Source organism: Chiloscyllium punctatum, chromosome 3 (genome assembly GCF_047496795.1).
Source record: "Chiloscyllium punctatum isolate Juve2018m chromosome 3, sChiPun1.3, whole genome shotgun sequence".
Classification (NCBI taxonomy): domain Eukaryota; kingdom Metazoa; phylum Chordata; class Chondrichthyes; order Orectolobiformes; family Hemiscylliidae; genus Chiloscyllium; species Chiloscyllium punctatum.
Genome location: NC_092741.1, coordinates 114,341,437 through 114,360,805, shown reverse-complemented (window position 1 = coordinate 114,360,805; position 19,369 = coordinate 114,341,437). Strand labels below are relative to the sequence as shown.

The 19,369-nt window shown below is 41.4% G+C and overlaps 1 protein-coding gene across 15 annotated transcripts in view; it reads right to left on the bottom strand.

Annotated features, from left to right (window-relative positions):
* Positions 1-19,369, bottom strand: part of dst (dystonin) — a 622,282-nt gene that overhangs the window by 589,740 nt on the left and 13,173 nt on the right. For 9 of the 15 annotated variants that reach the window (XM_072558451.1, XM_072558477.1, XM_072558489.1 and 6 more), the window contains exons 3-4: positions 8,990-9,178; positions 4,388-4,595 (exon numbers count right to left, since the gene is read on the bottom strand). In XM_072558451.1, the coding sequence (XP_072414552.1) occupies positions 4,388-4,595; positions 8,990-9,178 (397 nt within the window). Of the gene's footprint in view, positions 1-2,828; positions 3,012-4,387; positions 4,596-8,989; positions 9,179-19,369 lie in introns of those variants that run through there. The other 6 variants (XM_072558470.1, XM_072558544.1, XM_072558572.1 and 3 more) reach the window with 3 other exon arrangements.

Sequence of the window (19,369 nt, the reverse complement as noted above, 5' to 3'; positions counted from 1 at the left end):
ATACTTTGTCAGTACAGCCATTGGCAGAACAGCATAACATTCTGCATGAAATTAGTTACAACTGAACACAACGAAATACATAAAATTAAAGCAGCTTTTGGAGCAAACTATTGACTAAAATTTCCAAGTCCACTAGAGCTTGCATCCAATCTGAAAATTCTCAGTCTACATATAACAAAGCCCTTAAAATGAGGCTGCTGACAGCAGCTGTTACCATATAATGTACACTAAAACTAGGATAATTCAGATTAACACAATTAGCAATCGAATAATACATTTTTTAAATGAGAAATACCTATATTGTGTATACAGACACTCATATAGCCAAGGAAAATAAGATACATTTCAAGTCACAATGGCAAATGAACTGCAAACAATGCAAAGAACAGAATAAATACACAATGCTTATTAACTGTTCTGGTATTTCTGAAAAAAAGTTAACATCTATGGAATGTATCTTTAGGACCACTTTTACAAATGTTGTGCAAGTTTCAGTTCCAAAATATTGGTGACTAGAGTTAATCCATCTCATGTGATGAGCATTACACAGCAAAGAAAAGAAAACACAGAAAGGCTCTTCATTCTTTATCCCAATAAGCTAAATAGTTGCCTACTAATTCACCTGAATGTGGACCATTAACTGAATACCTACAGATACAAGCTAAATTGTGCAGCAGCAACAGCATGGACATTTTAGAAAATTCAAGTTTAAGAGCAACATCAAATTCACATTAAGTGTGAAGAGAAAAATAAATCTTGGAACTCTGGAGGAAAAGACACATTAGGAACAGACTTAATGTGGTGAGTGCATCAGAACAAAAAGCCAAGATTCCAGTACTGATGCATCATTCGATTCTGTTCCTTGGAGAGTGCAGCAACTGTTATTTCCACAGCTGACTCTCTACTAGTTACATTATGCAACAGCTGAGATGAAATCTAATTTTGTTCATTTACCGTTTAATCCTGTTTAAAACATTGATTAAAATAGTAAACACACTCGCAATAGACAGTGTGCAACATGGTTAGATTCTGACCATCTACAACCTTTTCAATCACATAGCACCTTTAAGATGGTAAAGCATCAAAAGGCACTTCCCATTATCTGACAAAAACTGGCACCAATCTACATCAAGTAGTATTATAATACATGACCTGAAACTTGGTTAATGAAAGAAAAGGATATCCACAAAGAATTGTATATACAGAGGTATTAACTTTATTAAACAAAATATAACAAATTCAATAAGAAAATAACTGATCCACTCTCCAATTTCTTGCATGGAAATTTTACTTAACATTCCTCAGAAGGCTCAATGAGCAAAGATACCAAACATCTTGACTATGAAGCCAAAACAACAAATCTCAACAAGGTTGGGACTGAAGTTTGAGGTGAAAGCAAACAGAACTAGAATTCTTGTTGACTTTACGATCATCACAGAGATCAAAACATCAAGGCAGTATGACACATCAGAGTTAAGGCTATCTTGTAAAAGAATGAACACTCAGTCAAGGCACCAAAGACCTATCAAGTGACAAATTGTACTCAGCAGCTTCCCTGGACTAATACAATCTGGACACAAGGATGTGGTAAACAGGGGAAGGAAGGGAAAGAAATAAAGAAACTGTCACCTCTGCTGCAACACACCAGGGACAACACTTTAAAAAAAGTCAAATATTTCCGATTGTAAAGAGTACCCTTCTGTCAAATAAAGCCAACAATGAATCTTACTTGCCAACAGATGAGATTACTTTTAAACATCCTGCATCAATTCTTACACTTCAAATCAGAAAAGAAATGAAAATTTCAAGCAGTTCACAAGACTGAAATTCATTAAAAAATAAATCAAGAACCAAAAAGTGAAAATCATCTTAAATACATACAGCAATAGTTATGGTCAAGAATACATTGAAAGGACAGTGGTATCAGATTTAATAGCAACTTTCAAACAGGAAACTGGAGGAATACCTGAAGGGGAGAAAACCTCAGAGCCAGACTATGGAGAGAAGAGTATGCAATTGGGTCTAATTGGTTAATTCTTTTTAAGACCAAACAGAAGCACGATAAGCTGAATATTCTCCTCCGGTGCTTTACTATTCTGTTCCATGTTGCTCTCATCAAGCTGCCAACGCACTTACAATACAGCCTTAATTGTTCCCTGCTCTGCACTGGGTAGCACTTCAATGCACAAAGGGACAAAGGTGTCCCTCATTTCCACATAACAGCTTGGCGGATTTAATTCCCACTTTCACCAGGCGAAAAAAAACGTTGAGTCATTTCATTCTCCGTTATCTTCAGAATTGCTCCAATGACTAAGCAGAATTATCATCCCAGAGAACAATTCCTGTATCTCTGAAAGATGCACATATTCAGCAGGTTCAAATTCTTGGCTGCTGGGACAGTTCTCTGACAGTTCTCAGCCACATTAGATAGGAGATATTAAGGCCATTTTTATCTATAAACAGCCTCCAAGTGTTACACATCACAGGCCAAGTGATGGCCAAATCTCAGAAACCAATCTGACTGAGAGAGCTGAGGCCTGGCCAAACTGGGGCACGATATTATTTATAGAAATATCGATATGGAGAAAAAGGTGACAACCTAGCCAGACATTAGGAGAGAGGGAGAGTATGAAAATAAATCTCAGTGGGAGGATTTATATTTCTGATCTCTCTTACCCGCGCACAAAAATACATTTGACAGCACGGTCTGAACAAAACACTTCATTTAGTCGTTGGTCCAATCATTCGGGACAATAGACAATCCAAAATGGAAAAGGTATAGCGAGAGAGGCGAAACCGTTAGCTGACAGCCATGAAAGCGGATTTACCTTTATACCGCTCCAGCACGTCCTCATAAGCCTGCAGATATTGCAGTTCATCGGCGTAATAGTAAGCAGCGGGGCTGAACCCTGAGCTGTAGCCGGCCATAGGTGCTGGAAAGGAGCGGTCGGCACCGTCTCTACAGCTCTCCTTCAACTTGGAGGGAAGGACTGACACAGACACACAGACAAGAGACACACCGAGGGCTGGGAACTTGGCAGAGCCCATGGAGGCGGGGGGAGGGGGGGGGGCGAGCTGAGCGAAGGACCGCCCTGGAATCACCAGCACCAATCGCTCTGCCCTTATCCTTCCTGTCCCTCCCCCGGCCCCCAGGGTTGGCGGAGAGAGAGAGAGAGGGATACCGGCCGCTCTGGTCACTGCTTCTCCCCACCCAGCTCCTCTCCCGTTAACAATACAACAGCCGGCTGCACATCACTCTCTCTGATGTACCACAGACATCCCCTTCCCCATCTAAATCCTGATCTGGACTGCCCATCCTACACACAAGGTTTCGGGTGTGGGGTGGTCCACCAGGAATATTAGAAGGGCAGGATTTTGATTTATATATATATATATATATATATGTTAAACAAGCTGCAGAAGATGGCGTGAGGTCTCTGCCGTGCAGAAACTGCAGCGTTTTGGTATTGTCTGAGGATGAAGGGAGGGGAAGGGAATCATTCCGTCATATCCACGTTTACGAATTGTGTTTTTTTTTAAAAGGGAAACATTTTACAAGGAAAATGTTTTTCTTTAACCAAAATTGGTTTTCTAAATGTTTCTATTTATAAATCAAATCTAACATGATGTTTTCAAACCAAGCATATCTGGTCGTATAACGTACACACATCATCATTAGCTGGAAGAAGGTTCCATACCTGGTTACTCGGAAAAAAAATGAGGTATAAACCAACATTTCTCCCCGAGACATAATCAGACACACCGCAAGAAACCCAAGATGCCTGTTATATTATAGCATATCACTACCTCGTATGCTAAATAAAGACCGAAAGAACTGCGGATGCTGTAAATCAGAAACAAAAAACAGAAATTGCACCTTGTGATGAAGGATCACTCGATCCGAAACGTTAACTCTGATTTCTCTGCACAGATGCTGCAAGAGCTGCTGAGATTTTCCAGCAATTTTGTTTTTGTTGCAATCTTTTAATAAGTCTGTTCTCAGTCCTGTCAGGTATACATACTGTATACCTGTATGTCTGTATACTGTATATCGATGGGAGCTGAGGAAGTCAGGGAGCTATATATATATGTCCAGATTTGGACCAGACCTCGAGCAAGCAGAAACAGCTAGTTGATAACAAAGGGAATTAAGTGAAACTGAAAACATTACTGTATAACGCATTGCTTGTCAGTTTCACGCACCACCCTCAATTAAATCATCGCCCCAATTCAGTGAAACAAACGGTAGCTTTGATTTGGAAGGAAATAAAGGCGTCTGCATTGTAGAATTAAACCCTGCAGCTCTCCTGCACGACAATAAGATTCCTCATTGCGTCCGATGCACAGCATTCCAGATTTTTAACCCGATAAATATGTGAAGTCTCACCGGCTATCCTGAGAACGGCTCTTTCCGCCGGGTCCAGCACCGACCCTCCGTGAATTTTTCTCTTGGATCTCTCGTGTTTCGGTAGGTTCCACGGCAACGTGTCCCCGGGAGCTGGCGAGACAGTTCCTGATCTCTGACCAGAATCATCCTCATCGTCGGAATAATCGGCGGAAGACATGGAGCAGGGGCGAGAGCTGCTACCGACACTCTGTATGGAGGGGTAGGGGTGTGAAAGACAGACAAAAGCTCAAATGAAACCCATAGACACACATATCTATTGGTTCACAAATGATGAGATGGGCACATGACTTAAACCATCACGTTTTTGAAAATTAAAAAATCATGGACCTACATCTTTATTTTCCTCTCCCTTTAATTAACACTTTCACTTTTACCAAGGATATGTTTCCAAAACACATGACTTGATTTCTCAATCCCAATCTCGCACAATAACCATGAACAGAGTTGGCGACTGCTCCTAACAAATTGTATTTGTCTCCCCCATCAGGGCTAACTCTGACTTACCATGGTTCACAGGAAACGATTCACTCCACCAGCGTTTCTTTTGTTGAGGCCGGTTTCTGTGTGTGTGTGTTTTTTTTTCTTATATAAAAATAGTTATCCAATTTCTACTGTCCACCCGGGGAGATGAAGGATCAGAGCCAAGGCTTGTTTCTGCCGCCGCTGCTGCCGCCGCCTTACTGAGCACCAGGTGTTGCTTACGAGTCCTCCTCCCCAGGGTCTGCAGCCTGGCGAAGTGATAGTGTTCTCCTTCCAATCATCCACAGCAAGGCTGGCGGTGCATTCACACGAAGCTCCGCACTGGTCAACTGCAGCCAGCCGCCGCTTTATGGAGCCGCAGTTCCGGCGACAGGGGACTTTTGGGTTCAGTGCATCACTCAGTGACTCACCACTGTTTGAACTTCTCCCTTTCCCTCTCTAACAATGCCTTTTGTTCCACCCAGACATTGAGTGACCCGGCATCGCCATTATTTACAAGGGATGTTCTGGGCTCCCGGTACATTGTGGAAATATGTGAACATCCCATTTCTCGTCACATCCAATTGACGAATTAGCCAACTCGTCCCCCCACCCCCTATATTTTATAAATACAATACACCACTACCTTGCACCAAGTCTCAAGAGATTCCCAGTTCGGCAGCGATTGGTTAAACCGTCCTGTCAATCTGGGCAGGGAGGCGACAGTGTCGCACACTACCGGTCAATGGTGGCATCCCAGACATTTCCCTGCATCTCGGAGACAGACAACATATCGAGGGAAATGTGTAAATATCGCCAAATGATTGCAGTTTCGGGAATGAACCAGATTTATGACTGACACTCCTAACACTGCCCCACAGGGGGAGAAACGTCCTGGTCTTTTTTTCTCCCATGTAAACACTAACAGAAGAATTTATTTCGGTGCCATAAGGAAGGGAGGGCTAAGACTGTTTGGACAAAGGGCTAGCGCCTGCATGAATAGGCTGAATGATTTCCTTCAGTGCTGTATCATTTTATGTTGCAACATAAAAACAAGGAACAGGGGGTGCTGGAGATCTGAAACAAATAAAAACAGTGTTGGAGAAACTCAGCAGGTCTGTAAAGAGAGAGACAGAGTTAATGTTTCGAGTCCAGCGACACTTCCTCAGAAACAGGTTGAAAATTTCGGAAGAAGAACCATGTTAGACTCGAAACATGCACTGTTTTTTCTCCACGGATGCTGCCAAACCTGCTGAGTTTCTCCTGCACTTTCAGTTTTGTTGCAGATAATAGAGATGTACAGCACGGAAACAGACTCTTCTGTCCAACTGGTCCATGCTGACTAGATATCCCAACCCAATCTAGTCCCACCTGCCCATATCCCTCCAAACGCTTCCTAATCATATACCCATGCAGATGCCTTTTTAAATGTTGCAATTGTACCAGCCTCCACCACTTCCTCTGGCAGCTCATTCCATACATGTACCATCCTCTGCATGAAAAAGTTGCCCCTTAGGTCTCTTTTATATCTTCTTTCTCTCACCCTAAACCTATAGTTCTGGACTCCCCCACCCCAGGGAAAAGACTTTGTTTATTTATCCTATTCATGCCCCTCATGATTTTATAAACCTCTATACGGTCACCCCTCAGCCGCCAACACTCCAGGGAAAACAGTCCCAGCCTATTCAACCTCTCCCTATAGCTCAAATCCTCCAATCCTGGCAACATTCTTATAAATCTTTTCTGAACCCTTTCAAGTTTCACAACATCTTTCTGATAGGAAGGAGACCAGAATTCCATGCAATATTCCAAAAATGGCCTAACCAATGTCCTGTACAGCTGCAACATGATCTCCCAACTCCTGTACTCAATACTCTGACCAATAAAGGAAAGCTTACCAAACGCCTTCTTCATTATCCTATCTACCTGCAACTCCACTTTCAAGGAGCTATGAACCTGCACTCCAAGATCTCTTTGTTCAGCAATACTCCCTAGAACCTTACCATTAAGTGTATAAGTCCTGCTAAGATTTGCATTTCCAAAATGCAACACCTTGCATTTATCTAAATTAAACTCCATCTGCCACTCCTCAGCCCATTGGTCCATTGATCAAGATCCTGTTGTAAACTGAGGTAACCCTCTTCGCTGTCCACTATACCTCCAATTTTGGTGTCATCTGCAAACTTACTAACTATACCACTTATGCTCCCATCCAAATCATTTATATAAGTGATGAAAAATAGAGGACCCAGCACCGATCCTTGTGGCACTCCACTGGTCACAGGCCTCCAGTCTGAAAAACAACCCTCTGTCTTTTACCTTCAAGCCAGTTCTGTATCCAAATGGCTAGTTCTCTCTGTATTCCATGAGATTTAACCTTGCTCACCAGTCTCCCATGGGGAACCTTGTCAAACACCTTACTGAAGTCCATATCGATCACATCTACTGCTCTGCCCTCATCAATCTTCTTTGTTACTTCTTCAAAAAACTCAATCAAGTTTGTGAGACATGATTTTCCATGCACAAAGCCATGTTGACTATCCCTAATCAGTCCACGCCTTTCCAAATAATTGTACATCCTGTTCCTCAAATTCCCTCCAACAACTTGCCCATCACCGACGTCAGGCTCACTGGTCTATAGTTCCCTGGCTTGTCCTTACGACCTTTTCACTTTGTGAAGACTCAGTTTCATCCCCCCCAGTTAAGACCATGAGCACGTAAACATCACACTTCCATCAGTTAAAGTTCAGTTCTATAATAACATCCAGTGAACGGCACAGTCATGCACACCAGCTGGTCTATATGAGCTTTATGCTCGACGGCCGACTCTTCCCACTTCTCTCCATTCCATGGGACGGAGGTAGAGAGTAGAACTTCAGTACAAGATTGCAATTGCAATCAGTCCAAACTAATAGAATTTGAATCGATGGGTGGGAAAAAAAATCAAATCTTGCCAACTAAGTCTAAGAAATTGGACCGTATCAAAGTTACTCACTTGATGGAGAACTATCATTCGTTTTCGGCCAAATTTGCTGCCAGCTTTTTTTTTGGCAGACAGCAGATCCGAGACGAGGCCAGTTGTCCATTTTTATGAACGCACACTGATTTACTTCTGTAAATGTCACAATAATGTTTATGTCGCTGTTACTCAAAAGGCATTTTTATTAATGTCGAAACAGGTTTGTCTGTCCAGTTAGGGTCAGAACCTCAAGATATACGATGCAGGGTCCGCTCCCCGGAAATTGTTCAGAGATTATGTCAGGGGCTCCATTTCACTGGAAATCTCCTCCCTTCGAGCCTGTTGCGGGACTTTGAAGAAACGGAGCCATGGAGACTCACTACAGCTCTGGACCCATAGCCCTCCAATAGCCCAACCTTCAAGATTTTACCTAGTTCCCCTTCAGAAAGTTACCACTGAAGCCACTTTGACCACATTTTTAAGCAACGTATTTTAAAACAGAATTGGAATATATAATGATCAGTAATGAATAGTAACTGTGTTATATTATGTTGGTGCTGTTTAAAAAATTGCTTGATTTCCAAATACGAGCCGCCAGTCGATTTGTCTTTTCCATCGAGGTTCCTTGAGAACAGGAAGAAACTGAAAATATTCCTGCAAGTACAGGATAAAGTTGCTCATAGAGTGATTAATAACGTCAGAATCTGATCCCAAACCGTCGCCGCGAGGTACGAATACCAGTCTAACCAATAAATCGGTCAAAGATAATTGATTAGTATCATGCGGAATTATCTTGAGAGTGTACAAAGTTAAAAATCACACAACACCAGGTTATAGTCCAACAGGTTTATTTGGAAGCACTAGCTTTCTGTGCGCTGTTCCTTCATCAGGCAGCTACCTGATGGCGGAGCATCGCTCCGAAAGCTAGTGCTTCCAAATAAACCTGTTGGACTATAACCTGGTGTTGTGTGATTTTTAACTTTGTACGCCACAGTCCAACACCGGCATCTCCAAATCTTGAGGGTGATGAGATAAAGAGCATATGTTGGTGCCAATCACTGAGAAACTCCAATTTGTCTGAAGTTTTAAGACAACCCGTGTATTGTGTCAACAGTAGCTGACAGCGAACATCGTCCGCCTGGTCCGAACGCTCGAGGACTCACCGCTCTGCGTGTTGGAGTCCCCTGCACGGAGTGGTAAAACTCTGCCTGCACCCGACTGCTCCTCTTGATTTTCCTCCTTCTTACCAGATGTTCCTGATCGCTCTCAGGTATCTCCACCAGAGGCTTGGACTCGTCCGAAACTCGCAATCTGCTGCTTCTCCTGCCATGCCGTGGGCTGTGTCTGAATCCCTGAGGAAAAGCAAATAAGAACACAGGGTTTGTGTTATGTGTTTGTAAGGAACGCCCTTTTACTTTCCCTAAACTGGAACACAACTTGGCGTCACTGCCTTGAGTACACCCAATTAGTAAAGTGCAGAGGGCGGGTCGGAGCTCTGCATGGTCTCCAAGCAACTTCTTATCGTTTATTAAAGTCTTCTCCCAAACTTTGGTTTATTAAATATATACGTCACAGAGGAAAATGTGGAACTGCAATAGGGATACGGGGTACATCAAACATTCCAGCTTTTTAAAAAATCAAAAGGAAGGGGAAATACCATATGCTCAGTGATGTTAAATTGAGTGGTACAGTCCATGATGGAGATGAGAGCTGAAGGTTTCAAAGGGGGAGTGATTGATTAAAGTGTAGCAAAAGTGTAGCAAAACTGTAGCAGAGTTCAGGCCGGGAAAGCGTGATCTCATCCATTTTGGACCCAAACAAAGAGTAAGTAGGATATTTTCAAAATGATGAGAAGCTAGGCATATGGAGAAGCAGAGGGAGAGAATTAGAGGTCCATGCACAGAAATCAATAAAAAAAGGTACAAAACCAATGAGAGGCTAGCTGTATCATATTAAGGAGGCAGGCATACAAAGAAAAGCTGTAGCAGTATTTAACTCTGGTTAAGCCACATCTGGAGTATCATATGCAGTCTGGGAATCTCTTCAGAAAATATACATTGGCCTTGGAGGGAGTCCAGTACATATTTATCAGAATAATACTAGAGCTAAAAGAGTTAAACAATGAGGACATAATTGATCTCCTCCTGGTCCAATGCTTCTGTATCTCTAAGGTGTGGTGGAAAGCATATGACATTCCAAGCACTCATGGACCATATTCAGGCCAAGGGTGGAACAGTCAGCTACACACCAGAGCTCCCCCTACACTGACCCTTTCCAGATCTATCATCAGAAAGGCACGGTCCTATTGCACTAAAGCTCATCCAAGTGCCATCCCCTGATCTTTTTACAGAAATTGAACATTTGTGTGAAATCAACAATAGTCTCAATGTTAGAGAATTTTAAAAATTCAATCTTGTGTAAAGAAATTTCTTCCAATTTCTGCTTTAAATAATTGAGCCCAGGAAGGAGAAACATCTCTGTGAAAACCCTTCACAGTCTTGTATGAGTCTTCCATTAGACTATTACTCAACTTTCCAAAGTCCAGAGAGTTTAGGCTCAGTTTATTCACACTTTCATCATAGGGCAACCCTCTTATTCTCGGAACCAATGTTGTGAATCTTCACTATACCAACTCAAGGCAAGTATATTTTTCTATAAATTATGGAGGCCAAAACTATGTATAGTGCTCCAGATGTGGTCTCACCAAAATCTGATAAAAATGTAACAAGACTTTTTTTTATTCTTGTCCTCCAACCTCCTTGCAATGAAGATTAATAGGTCATTTGTCTTCCTAATTGTTTGCTGTACCTGCATGCTTGTTTTCTTTAATCCCTCTGCATGCATATCCAAGCATCCTTAAGCATCAACATTTAAAAGTTCACGCCTTTTAAAATTTATTTTTCCATTCTTGTTACAGGAATGAACAACCACATGCTTCCCCACATTTTACTCTAAATCTTTTGCCCCTTCATTTAATTGTTATAACTTTCTGATCTCTCAGCTTACATTCCCAGCTAGATTTGTATCACAAGCAAACATGGACACATTACCCTTGGTGTCTTCATCTGCCATTATCACATTGTAAATAGCTGAGGTGCCAGGACTGATGCCGATTGATTGTACTAAGTACAGTCAGCCAAACTTGAAAATGTTTGCCTCCCTTCCATGAATGTGAAGATCTATGTTAATATTGTCACTCTCAACTCAACAAACATTTACTTTGTGTATTATTATGAACATCTCTTTGAAATCCGAGTATGTCTATGGGCTCCTTTTTTTTAGTCTACAGGCTGGTCCTCAAAAATTGTGTCAAACACAATTTCCCACTCATGAACCATGTTGACTGCCTGATTCTGGTATGATTTTTCTAAGTACATTGTTAAAACGTTATTAATAACAGATTCCAGCACTTTCCTGATGATAATAGTTGTGTGGGTGTTTTTTCTGCTTAAACAAAGGTGTTACATTTGCTAACTTTCAATTCACTGTGACCATTCTAGAATCGAGAGAATTTTGTAACAATTATAAACAGTAAGGTAATTATAAACTGCATTGTCTCTGCAGTTAGCTCTGTTTTCACCCAACCATACAATCTGATCGAGGATTTTTCAACTTTTAGTTTTGAAGATTTCTCTCTGCAAATATTAATTACCTTAATTTCCCTGCTTTTAATAGTCACTTTGATACACTCTATTTCTGGTACGCAAATTGTGTCTTCAGTGATGAAGACAGACAAAATATTTTTTCAATGGCTCTACCATTTCATCATTCCCCATGATATTCTCTCATCCCAAGATGAATGTTTAACTTAGTTATTCTCCTCTTCCTATTTGCAAAAGAGTTTCCAATTTGTTTTGTATTCCTGGCTGGTTAATCTCATATTTAAAAATTTCCCTCATCAGCTTGTTGCTTGCCCTTTACAGGGTTTTAAGCACCCTAGATTTTCACCCTTACTACTATGCTTCGCAACATTATAAGTGCCTTCTTTGAACCAAATATTATATTTAACATTCCTAATAAGCATCTAATGGGTCTTTTCCATTCAAGTTTTGTTTTGTAATGGCACGTATGTTTGTGGCACTTTTTGAATCATTTCTTTACATGTTTCCCCCTGATTATTTGCTGCCATAACTTTTAATCAATTTAACCAATCAACATTAGGCATCTCTCCTGTCTTGCCTCGCTAATTGGTTTTGTTTACACGTAAGAACAGTTCTGGGATCAGTTATGTCACCCTCAAACTTCAGATGAAATTGTTCTTTCCAAAGGATCTTTATCATTAGTAATTAATCATGCCTCACAACACAACACTGAATCGTAAACAACTTTGTCACTAGCTGTGTGCACAAAATATTCTTCCAGAAAATTCTTCTGAATACAATCAAACGTATCTTGTAAAGTAACTTTGCTAATTTGATTGGTCCATTTGCCATGAATATTAAATCTCCCCAAGATTATAACATTAACCCTATTATTTTATCTCTTTTTGTATTTTACTTCTTACTTGTTGGTTTACGCAACTGTGCAATTACATTTTCGTGTCTGACAAATACTGCCTTTAGTGTTTTCTGACTTTCCGCCAAGATTTAATTACCCAACAAATAAGTGTGCGTGTCATTGGACGAGGGAGGGTTCAGGGGCAACTGACTCCAGCCCAACCAACCAGAATATTCACTAGCTAAAGCTCCAATTAGCTTGGTAAGTTCTGAATGGCAGATGTCTCTACAAATCACGGGCCTCAATGTAGAAGTCCCGTCTCACCAGAAACTACTACGCAGAGGCTGGGAAACTCTGGGTCCTAAAGAATATTTCTTAAACGCTTGTCTTTCGTGGATTGGATTGTGAGGATGTAGTTTATTTTGTGTCTCGTGGGTTGTAATTTGTTGACGGGGGTGGTCAGCGGAGTTAGAAGGAATGATGGGCAAGTGGGATGTGATTTTCAAAAGCCACACCCTGCCAGATTGGTAAGAACGGGTGTCCCCGAACCCATTAAATGGACACCCTGGTTTCCCATTAGGAATTTCTACCACTTCTCACTGCCCGGAAAGCACATAATCAGAGTTCAGGCCCTTAAGTGTCCATTAAATGACCACTTGCTATCAAGTTGAGGACAACTCCATTGCCAGCACTAATTGCCAAGGTGGTTAGGGCCAAATCACACAATTACTTGCCCCTCTTTGCCTCTTGTAGATAGGGGATAATTTTGCTGTTTGTTATAACTCATCTCCACCTGTACCTGTACTGTTATTATGATTTGCTGAGCAAAGAGTCTTTCCTACCGCTGTCATTATATCACCCTTCAATAATGGGGCTAGTCCTCTTCCTTTTCCCCTGTCCTTCAGAAATTTGGGTAGCCTTCTTCCACAACATTAGTCATCAAGCAACTATACCTCTGTAATTGTGATTATATCAAACTCATTTGTCTCTATTTGTGATGTTAGTTAATCTTTTTTGATTTTTGAGATTTTGTGCATTCAAGTAAAAAGCTTTTTTTGTAACCAATGATCTTTACATGAAGCTAATGCACTGACATGTTATTACCATTAAACTCCATGTCCCTTCCTGTCCCACCTGCTTGCCTTTACCCAAATTGCTGTGTAGTATTGCCTCAACCTTTCTCTTCATGTTTCCAATTATTCCTCCACCTAATATCTTCTTCTAATATAAAGTCCTATCTAGTTATATGACTCATCAAGATGCTGATTCCAGCCTATTATTAATGAAGACCATCCCAACAGATTATCTCCATCTTTCCCAGTATTGGGGCCGGTGCTCCATGAATGGAAATCCCTGTTCCCACACCACTTTTTAAGAAATGCTTTTAATTCTCCAGTATGCTTGAATTTATGCATGGTTTGGGTAACAATCCAATTACTAATATCTTTGATGCTCTGTGCATTTGATTCTAATTCCTTATACTTTCAGAATAGAACATCATTTCTAGTTCTTTGAATATCACTAGTTCTTTTGTAATCCATGACAAGTGGATCCTCCCCTCTTACTCCAGTCACAAAGGGACGACTTTAACCCTGGCAGTGGGAAGGCAACACGATCTGTGAAATTTCTGGTTGTGACTCCAAAGAACAACATCTGTCCCCCTGACAGCATTGTACTTCATCACGACTGCATTTCTTTTCAATGTAGGACTGCAATACAAACATGAACACTCACATGTTGCCATAATTGCATGCAACCCTCCCAACCATGCCTATGTAACTATATCTAATTAACTGGATAATTAGTTACTAGTTTAATACAGTAATAGCAAATGACCACTTCCTAGCTTAGGGCCAATGGAAATGTATTCAAATGTGCAGGAGTATAGAAAAAGCAAAGAGGAGGATGAATTCAAAGCTCTTTAAAACATCCGATGTAGTAGACCTGTTGGATCAAATGCTACGCTAATCTGCAATCCTATATGCCAAATGTGCATGTGTATCCCTGGCTCCTCTGTTAGGAGAGGTGAGGTGACTACTTTGAGTCCTGCAGGTCATTCCCTAACAGTGGGTAGCATGGTGGCTCAGTGGTTAGCACTGCTGCCTCACAGCACCAGGGACCTGGGTTCTATTCCAGCCTCAGGCAACTGTCTGTGTGGAGTTTGCACATTCTCCCCATGTCTGTGTGGGTTTCCTCTGGGTGCTCTGGTTTCCTTCCACAGTCCAAAGATGGGCAGGTCAGGTGAATTGGCTATGCTAAGTTGCCCATAGTGTTAGGTGCATTAGTCAGACGGAAGTGGGTCTGGTTGGATTACTCTTTGGAGGGTTGGTGTGGACTGGTTGGGCCGAAGGGCCTGTTTCCACATGTAGGGAATCTAATCTAAACTTTCCCTTGGAAAAATGAAACTATCCTTCAAAAGTAAAAGATTGGCATGTCCCTGTATTCCTCAAGATTGTAATGGGCTTTTCTCTTCTGTTAGAAGCAAAAGGTCTCACTATATCCTTTGACAAAAATCCCTCATACCCTTCACTTATTTTGTTTCCTCCTGCCTTCTTCATAGGGTTCATCTCTGTCCTTTTTACCATAGTCACCACTACCTACTGGGTTGGGATGCTTTCTTCTTTAATTCCTTTTCCTGTTTTTCCTGTCTGAATGCCTATGGCCCCAACTGGTTTCCTAAGCAGCTTCCAGCCAGTTGCCTTAAATGTGCCCTACCTTACTGCAGCAAAAACACTTCAGTTCCCTGAACTCTCCTCCACTTTCAATCACTGCCTTTCTATCCTGAGATGGTGATTTATGAACACTCCAGATATCCCTTCCTTATGCTGGCTAACTTCCTTCCTCTCTCTCACTCCCACTTTCTGTTTTTCTCAGAACTCTGGGAGTGATGGATGAGGGCTGATGAAACATTTCATAGTCATCGGCCATCCAAGCTTCCTGCCTAACACTACCAACTTTCTGTTTCTCTACATGAATACGTATTCTGATTGCAGGTAGTAAGGAGGTTTTAAACTCTTCCAAGAAACAACCTCTCTTAACCATTCATGAATTGTTTTTACTCTGGATGCCCTGATCCACTTGTCAAAATTGGTCTACTTCTTCCTCTTGAACTCTAAGTATGTCTGTCCCAGCTGTTTTGTTGGACTCCAAACCTTTGTCTAAAGGCCTATAGGATTAGTTTGTAAGTTCACCAGTTAAAAATAATTGTTGTCACGGCTTTGTAAAGTCTGAGTCCTCCTCTAATAGGGATGCAAATACATTCAATGCTTTTCCAGTAACTTTGTTTGATAGAGGCAAAGTCCAGAGATCTTGAGGCCACCCCATCTGGGTCACTACTTTTTCAAAGATAGCAAGAACGCTTCCACACATTATCCTTCAAGTCTCGGTAATACCCATGGTATCTTGAACATTTCCTGGCTCAACCTTGATTTTCGAACAGCTTCTGGGCTAATCTGTTAGCTTTTACTTCAACTGTCGAACTTCCTCTTTCTCTCCGGCTTCAGCCTCCAGCTCCATTTTTCCTGGAGATAACTATTATGCTCTCTCTTCTGTTCTTTCCTGAGCTTCCCATTCTAACCCTTCCTCATTTCCTTGATGTAGTTACTCAACTGTACCTGTTCCCTAACATGAACCTCAGTTCCATTACTGTCATTTTCCCTCTGACTCCCTCTGTTTCTCAAGCAGATTTAACTGTGATGCAATCTGCAGCACCAACTATGCCTTTTCTGTCTTTGGTGGACTTGCTCACCCGAGGTCTCCCATAACTTTGGACAAATCCCCTTCTTTTGTCCCCCTGTATTGACAGATATTTCTGTCAGTCCCAAGATACTTGGACAATTTCCATTTCTTTTGCTAGTTTATACCTCAAAAAACATCGGTACCAGAAGTTTCACATTTAGTACAGTAATTCTACACTACCCTTGATGTCGAACTGTTCCACATCACAGACATGAGCCCCCTGTTGTGTCAGGGACACTGAATTATCCAAATGAACAAACGTTTGTTGAATTATTGCAATAACACCTCCCAATTGACCTGTCCCGCATCTAACTACCTGGACTATTACCCCAAAATCCCTATTTTACCCCAAACTGGCACTTAAACCTGACAGACAGAAGATTGGTAGTGGTGGTTAGACATTAGACTAAAGACAGAAAGGTGATAAGCTATGTGGCTGGACTCAGACTGTTTGAATTTCAGGCTAACAGTTTCAACCTTCAAATGTGTTAGACCTCTCTGAGCAATTCTATGACACTTTGATGTGGAAAGAGCTTAAGCCTTTGAAAGAATCACTGAGTTGGGTTGGTTTCTTCTTCTGGGCAGTCTCCTCGTGGAACACTACCATTCAGACACTCTGAATATGGCTCCTCATCAAAAACAGTCTTCCAGTTCGACCTTTACTACTCCAGTCACAGTTATCTATTCTTTCCTTCAAGCAGTGTCCCCACGTTTCACGTCCAAGTGAGCACTCCGAGTGGGTCACCTCTGCAGGAGCGATCCTTTCTGGGACCTCACTGCTCAAGTTCTAGCCATTGACTGTCCCCACAGGGCTGCAAGATTTGGCTTTAAAACTCTATTCTGTGTTCCCCGCCCCCGACCCCGTCATTTTCCCCTCCAGATTGTAACTTGTTTTACAGGGTGATTATGAGGTCACAGGATTGAACTCCCACCTAGCTTTGGTTGGATTTCTGCACTGTGGGGAGTGACTAATCAGTGAGCAATCCCAATCCGCACTGATTCTTGTTGTCCCTAGTGGAGAGAGGGGCATTGACTGCATCATGAACGTCATTCTGAATCCCTCTCTTTTCTGATAATTTGTTTTTAAAGATTAATGTTTGATGTTAGTTATAGAAAATCAAGTTAGAAAGATCAGAAAGGGTTATAACAACATGGTTTAAAAATATTTACATCGCTAACTCTTTCTAGTTCTGATAAAAATTATCAAAATGGGACATTAATTCTGTTTACCGCTCCACATATGCTGCCTTACCAGTTGAGTGTTTCGAGCATTTTATGTTTTGATGTTGAAGTTGATTATACTCAGATTAAACATGTCCTTTGTAGAAGGAGGAAGATTTTAATGCATGAATGTGAATAATTACACCTCTGACAATGCAGCACTCTCTCAATGCTGCACCAGCCTCTGTGTTCAAACCCTGGTTTTGAAGCCTGAACAAATGGCCTTGTGCCTCACCACTCAGAGTGCAAAGGCTGAGCCAAACTGATGCTTGCAATTTGTGAATCACATAAAAGCTTCTCTGTACCAATTTAACATTCTACAATGTAAACACCCACAGTATTATGTTTTGTTTTACACATTTAAAATCAAATCAGTTTATACCTTTGTCGGTAGCACAACCATAAAGTCTGAATTCATTTTCATCTTTAAATAATGATATCGGAAGTGCACTTACATGTAATTGGAAATTATGTTTCCTCGTTTTACAACAAAGTCTGAGATCACATCAAGTCCTGATTGCCCACTCCCAACTGTGTTTAACCTATATTAGCTCTTGTGCAGCAACACCTCAAATTTAAAGTTCTTGTTACTCTATGGTGTTTCTCCCTATCTCTGTTATCATAGAATCAGACAATTTTACATTAGGAGGCCATTTGACCCATCTCATCTGAACTGGCTCCTGAAAGAGCTATCCAGCTAGTCCCATTCTTCAGCCCTATCTCCTTATCCCTCTAAGTTCATTCCTTTCAAATAGGTATCCAGCTCTTCTTTGAAAACTCCTGTGGAAACCACCTCCATCATTTTCCCAGGCAGCGCATTCCAAATTGTAACAACTCTTTGAGTAAAGAAGTTTCTCTCATCTCATTCCAGCTCTCTTTCTGACAATCTTGAAGTTGGGACCCCAAGTTACTGACATACCAACCAGTGGAAATAGAATATCCTTCTTTACCCTGTCAAAATTGTTCATAATTTTGCACACCTCAATAAAGGATGTCCTTCTACCCTACGAGTCTCAAAGATCTCTGTACTTCTCAAATTCTAGTCTCTTTCACTTCTCTAGTTTTCATATCTCCATACTGTCTTTCATGTCTTCAGCTGTCAAGTCCTGAATCTCTGTACTTTCCACAGCCTCACTTCCCAACATCTTTTTGAAATCATTCCTCAAAATGTAACTCTTTGATCAAGCTTTTGGTTATCTGTTGTAGCGCCTATTTGTGTGGTATGGAGCAACCTCTGTCGGTCTGTTTTGCTGTTCTCATTTCTGAAGGCTGGGCAATGGACTTCCATAAACTAAACAGTGCATTGGTTTTGCATTGCTTTCTGTTAGATGGCTGATCAGGAAATTCTCCCACTCTTACTGCCTGTCTTCAGGAATATTTGAAGATGTTACAGGCTGATAATAAATCTATTTGGCCACATCACCAAAGCACTAACAAATCTTGGTTTAGAACTCAGATGCGGAGCTTCAAGCCCAAAAGATAGGGCCCTCCCATGAAGCAATAGGGTGCAATAAGTTTCTAAACCTCTTCACAGCTACCTGAGTCCTTATGCAACTGGATGAATCCAAAATTGTTGGCTGTTTTTAGAATCAGATTTTATTGTTACGTGTATTCAAAAAGTACAGGAGTACAGTGAAAAGTGTAAAATGCCACCAACACACAGGGCACCAACCTAGGTAGAAAGGTACCCCGGTACAAAAGACTTGAGTATAAAATAATAAAAGAAATAAAGCTAAAAACAGTAAGCACTACCTTCACAAAATAAGTAGAAAAGTAAAGAAATACAGTAATAGTCAATATTAAAGTCCTTCTTAATGTAGGCTGGAAAATTAAACAAATAAACTTAAAAGTTCAGCAGTATTTATTGAGTCCTCTGCTTAGCTCATTCTCCGAGCGACCTCAGCTGCCTGTTCTCGACACCACTGCAACAGATACCATGGGACCTCCCTCATAACTCGCTCTTCCTGTTTTGGGCCGCAATGCCATCGCTGATAATGAAGCTGCCACCTTTCCAATCTCCTCTTGCTGCCTCCAGAACATGCCCAGACAGGACCCACTCACACGCTGAAATACCACCGGCTCGAGAGAACGGCTGAGTCACCACCATGCTGGGCCAAAAGACTACCACGGGCGGGCCAGGCCAGGAC